Source organism: Merops nubicus, unplaced genomic scaffold (assembly GCF_000691845.1).
Source record: "Merops nubicus isolate BGI_N331 unplaced genomic scaffold, ASM69184v1 scaffold5497, whole genome shotgun sequence".
In the NCBI taxonomy this organism is placed as follows: Eukaryota; Metazoa; Chordata; class Aves; order Coraciiformes; family Meropidae; genus Merops; species Merops nubicus.
In genome coordinates, this window is record NW_008622181.1 from 51,304 (window position 1) to 57,209 (window position 5,906).

The 5,906-nt window shown below is 41.5% G+C and overlaps 1 protein-coding gene across 1 annotated transcript; it reads right to left on the reverse strand.

Annotated features, from left to right (window-relative positions):
- Positions 1-2,211: 2,211 nt before the first annotated feature.
- UTP23 (UTP23, small subunit (SSU) processome component, homolog (yeast)) lies at positions 2,212-3,802 on the reverse strand (the record flags this gene model as incomplete). The annotated part of the gene is made up of 2 exons (XM_008944680.1): positions 2,212-2,706; positions 3,628-3,802. Coding segments are annotated over 2 exons (562 nt in total), but the record flags the coding sequence as incomplete, so codon positions are not given.
- Between the last annotated feature and the right edge of the window lie 2,104 nt (positions 3,803-5,906).

Below are 5,906 nucleotides of genomic sequence, written 5' to 3' on the forward strand. Positions count from 1 at the left end.
TTGGGAAGCTTGCTTGTGCAGTGTATGTGCTGTGTGAGGGATGTTGTTATTGAAAGGGTTTCCTGGCTCTTCATGGCAAGTGGAGTTCCCAGGATGGCAGGGCAAGGTCATGAGTTTCCATCTAGGAAAATTCTAACATAATTCATTGTCTGGCTGATTCCATCTCCCACAGCATGGTTCCTTGGTCAGTTTGCTCACTTCTTCACACCCTTTGCAGTGGGTGAGTGCATTGACTTGTTCTTCTCTCTAGTTGTGTGGCACTTTGGATCTCTGGTGTGTGACGTAGTGGAGGGCAATTTGGCTGCTGGTCTGCCTCTTAGTATATCTAACCCAATATCATTCTATATAGGGCAAGGGGTCATCAGAAGAGGCATGTTTTCTGTTCAAATTTTAAAAAGTGTTTTTAGTAAAGTTACTGTGTTTTAATATACTTTTGACTCAGAATGAGATTTTGAAGATTAACCCCCTCTGCTGTGTGCTCCAAGCTTACAGCAGTGTTTTCTGCATGTGAGTTTGAGAAGGGAGAAGAAATAAAAGTAGTATTTCAGAGGGAATGGGAAGCAAAACTACATTATTGTGGCACTGCCCAAATAAATGAAGGAGCAGGGAATATGACAGCCTGAGAAGGACTGTGTACATTACACAAATATGCTGCATTAAGGAATTTCTAGGAAGTATTAAATTCCTCTTCAGGACTTATTATGACAAATCAGTGCAGGAACAATACCACAATGAGTGTGACTGTTTCAAATTTTAACTGAAGCTTTCATCTTGAATCTGGCACCCTTCCTTGCTGCTTCCAGCTCTAGTAGTCAGCTCCCAAGGCACTTGTGGTGTCTCATACGGCACAGTCCACTGCAACCAGCTGTTGTGAGAATGGGTTCAACCTGGGGCTACAGCAGCAGCGTACCCTGATGGAAGCACAGAGCATGCCGATGTACCTCTCCTGCACTGGCTGGAGGGACATCTCTGCAGATTCTAGGCAATGACCCTGAAGTTTCTGCTAAGGCTGGCCAATTCCTATCACTCAAGCTGGATTCTCAAACTCCATGAAACACTATCCTTACAATTTGAAAAGTCAGCAGAAAGCATCATATGTTATGGCTGTGTACGTCCAGATTAATATTAAAGAACCTGAGCAGGTAATGCACTTCTGAGGACTACTTTGTAAACATACGATACACAGGTTGAAGAATTGTTTTAAAAAATCAGTTAAACTCACATACGTAAAGAAATAGAAATCTTTCTTTTTAAGATTTGCATCTCAGTTAGCTAGAAATGCACCAAGGGAAGTTAAAAATCTGGCTAGAGGTGATTAGGCACACTGCTAAATCACATGCACGCCACAGCATGGACTACAGTGCATACCCTTCTATTACATCACCTCAGTCACTCGCTTCTGCTTCCTAATGCCACCAAACAAGGTACAGGAAATACCTACTACAGGTATTTGTACCATTTTTGGCAGCTCCCTCCTCCAACCCAGTTCTGTTCTGCTCACAACCATAGAGAACAGTGAAACAAACGCAGCAGGGTGTGAGTCCCAGCACCACCAGCTGGCTGTACTGCAGGACTCTCCTCAGCTGTCCTATACTGGGCTGGCATTATGTGTTAGCCAGGGCTCTGGTTCAGCACTTTCAAGTTCCATTCTTCCTATTTATAAAGGAAGAATAAAGTAGAGATAAACTAAACACACTAGAGATGCCATTATAATGCCCAGAATATCAACACAATCACACGCCCTCCTGGATCTTCTTAGTAGATAAAGATCAAGAACAAGAGACATACCAGTTCATGTGGAGTTTACAGAGTAATTTAGGCTGGAAGGGACTTCCTGAGGCTGTCTGGTCACTTTGCAAAAGAGTTAAGTTTTGTATTTAAACAATACAGCTAAATAAGATGCTGTACCTTTTTAGAACAATTCCATATTCCATAACAGAACAACTGTTCAACCTAGTTTTAGTAAGAATGGCAATCTAGGTTTAGAAAGAAGTCTAGTATTCCAACAAACCCCACATGAAAACCATGAAGCTTTTCAAAAAAGTGCTATTGATCATGTGAACTCTGGCAGGAATCAAGATGCTGGAGAGAGTAATGGAACATGAGGGTTCCTAAATATTTTGTCACAAACTCAATTACTAAACAACAATAAATTATTAGGGCAATAACCTGCAAATGTTGAGAAGCAGCAATAAGCAGTACCACCTCATAAAAATAAGTTTTAATATTAAGAACTTGATTTCACATGACTGCATATCAATCTTTGTTTTTGTAAAGTTCAAACAACGTTCAAGCCCTGCACTGTTTGCAAGGATGGGTTTACTCTTCTTCATTCTTCTCCATGGGCTGCACACCTCCTGCTTTGGCCCTATTTCGCTTTCTTTTTCTTCTTTTCTTCTTTTCAGCAGAAGGCTCCTGACCCTCCTGTGTTTTCTTCTTTTTCTTCTTCAGACAGCTAAGGGGATTTGGGCCACCTGGCCTTTTACGTTTTCTTCTCTTTCCACCTTCTTGTTTTGCTAGTCCTTCTTTTTCTTTAAGCTCCACAATACTTTGTTTCTGGTGCTCTGGAACGAGCTGATTTGTCTGCAACTTTTGAACAAATGCCAAAGATTTAGGAGAAGGTTTGTCTAGTACCATAGTGTTCTGAATAATAAAGAGGAGAGGAACGCCAGCCTTCTTTTTCACTTTGTTTGCTAAATCCTGGTCCTGCAAAATTAAATACTTTAGTCAATATTTTCGGATTAAATGATATTTGCAATTCAAATGCACCTACTTTTAATACAAAACTATGAAGATAAATTACATTATGAAAAAGATAAGAAACTTCATCTAGCAGATATACACAGCAATGCCTTTCAGAGCAATTTACATTTCAAATTGTCTCCTTCTGATTAGCTGTACTTCTGATGGAAAGTTTATTAACACTTCCTTTTTAATGCATGTACAAGTATTGATGAGTTTTTTGAGGAAAAAGTTCCCGTTTATTAGTATGCAGTCCACAACTTCATGAGAAGTAAAATTTTTTCTTGTATCTTACATAAGTATTATAAATGTAATATACATTACATTTTCTTCTTGTATCTTACACAAGTATACAGAATTCTGCTGGAAACCATTTTATATATAGTATATTATTTATACATAAAATCCCAATAACAGACCTAAGAAAAAAGCTGCCTTTCTTATTTGTACACGAGTTCTACCTTTGTTCGTTAGTGAAAACTTCAAAAGTTTCTTAAAATTTAAGTTATATGGTTGTTTAACACAATTTCACTTTTCAGGCTCCTGTGCAAAAGTTCGGTGCAGGCGATGCACACACCAACAATATGTAAATTAACATTAATCAATTGTTTTCTTACATGTCGATAGGCAGATACTACATTTTCTACACTTTCTGCTAAACAAAGCAACAACCTTCTAAGGTAAAAAAATCTAGTCATTCAAGTAAAACAAAAGATTCCTTACTTCATAATTAGCAAACATTTACGAGCGAGTGAAGCTTTACAAGAGTAATTCCCTCAAGCTATTAAAAAATATCATAATCAAGGTTTCTTTAAGTTTCCTCATCCTTGGGTGTTAAAGGATCACTTCAAATGGAATGGAATTATGTTTTCCATGAGCATTTACCTGTGTAGCAATAAAGAAGTGATGAGGGTTGCCTTCTTCAATCATGGAAAGTAAACAGGCCGAACCACTTACAGGCTCCTTGTGGTGAGAACAGTTTTGAACTTGAAATCTTTGGGCAATTAATTTTGCTCCATACAGTGCTTTCCCCAATGATTCCAGTTCTTTCAGAACACACCTAGAAAACAAATGCAACAATGATTTCTAAATGAGAAAATAACTACACTTTAGAACAGCAAAAGGTTGGCATGACTCAATTACCAATAAGGAATGGTGAGTTGTTTAGGCTCTATGATTTGTAAATGACACCCAATAATCTGAAAGCAGTAGCCCATCTGAAGACATCAGCAAGATTTCCGTGGTTCCAAACAAGATTAACCAGTAACCACATTAAGTTATATTACATGATTTAAGAATACTTCGCATCAGTGACAACGTTAAATCCTTGCATTTACGTTTGGAGATCACCTAGCATATGAACTAACTGCTTAACAAATAAAATTACTTAAATTAGCACAAACTGATTACTCACGGCGTGCAACTTCAACCCTGTATTACTGTCCTTGACCATGCTTCAAACTTGCTATCAGAATCCAACCGACTCAAGCAGCAGAAGAAAAAAGACTATGGACATCACAGAATCACAGAATGTTAGGGGTTGGAAGGGACCTCCAGAGATCAAGTCCAATCCCCTTGCCAGAGCAGGACCAACTAGTCTAGGGCAGGTCTAGAACACAGGAACACATCCAGATGGGTCTTAGAAGTCTCCAAGGAAGGACACACCACAACCTCCCTGGGGAGCCTCTTCCAGTGCTCTGGAACCCTTACAGTAAAGAAGTTCTTCCTCATGTTGAGGTGGAACTTCCTGTGCTCCAGCTTGTATCCATTGCCCTTCATCCTATCACAGGGTACAAGTGAAAACAGGTTGCCCCTTTCTTCTTGACACCCAGCCCTCTTATATTTATACACATTAATTAGGTCCCTCCTCAGTCTTCTCCAGACTAAACAGCCCCAGGTCTCTCAGCCTCTCCTCGTAAGGCAGGCATTCCAGTCCCCCAGTCATCCTCGTAGCCCTGTGCTGGATTCTCTTGAGTAGATCTCTGTCCCTCTTGAAATGGGGAGCCCAGAACTGGACACAATACTTCAGGTGAGGTCTCACCAGGGCTGAGTAGAGGGGGAGCAGGACCTCCCTTGTTCTGCTGCACACACTTTTCTTAATGCACCCCAGGATCCCATTGGCCCTCTGGCCCCAAGGGCACACTGCTGTCCCATGGACAACTTGTTGTCCACCAGGACTCCAAGGTCCCTCTCCACAGAGCTGCTCTCTAGCAGATCACCTCCTAACCTGTACTGGTGCATTTTATTACTCCTGCCCAGGTGCAGGACTCTGCACTTACTCTTGTTGAACCTTGTGAGGTTCCTCTTGGCCCAGCTCTCCAGTCTGTCCAAATCTTGCTGTTCAGGTGCATCAGCCAAACCTTCCCATATGATTAAAAGCCTGGAAGTTTATGTCTTTACAACATTCCAACTATAGAAAAAAAAATGGAAACCTAAAATCCTCCTCTTAGCATCACTCGAGCAGACATTCACACAGGACAGTGAAGCAGCCTATGAGGATGCTAGCTCTGATACTCAGAAATGAACAGGTGATGAAAACTAAATTAGTCCAGTCCCTGAGTCTTAGTGCTAAATATGGGCCATGGTAGGGATGTACGGCCTTGAAACACAGCTTCAAGGATATGACAGCAACCACTTTTCTTTCCAGAGAAGAATGATTAGCCTTTGAGGACAGTCTTTGTGGAGACCTGAGCCAGGTCTTTTTGCAAATACCCTCAGAGTAAGCCAGCTCATTTGCTCAGGGAAGCTCTGGAGGTGCTCCCTCACCAATTTAGCATTCTGACAGGAGGGAAAACAAATCCATTCAGCTGCCCTAAGTGGAAACTGGTCCAAAAGACCCACAGAAGTGCTTGCTGAAAGGAGGAAGCAAAAAGTGACATTTTGACATGACTGGATCACAGTTTGGATCAAATTGTTTCCTGAACCTTTCACAGCTAAGGCCATGACTCGATCCTTTCTCCTGTTCAGAAGTACGGGGCAGTTCCACATACTTTGCAAGTCGACTCTTTGCAGAGCAGGGTACACATCTCCCCGGTATTTTCAGTACTCCACCCCGGAGAGGCAGTGCGCTAGTCAGTTATTGCAGAGACCCAAGGGAGCCATTTCATCACGTTCGATTCATAAAGAGAAGGCACGGGCAGCTCCGCGGCGGCGGCTCCCGCCCG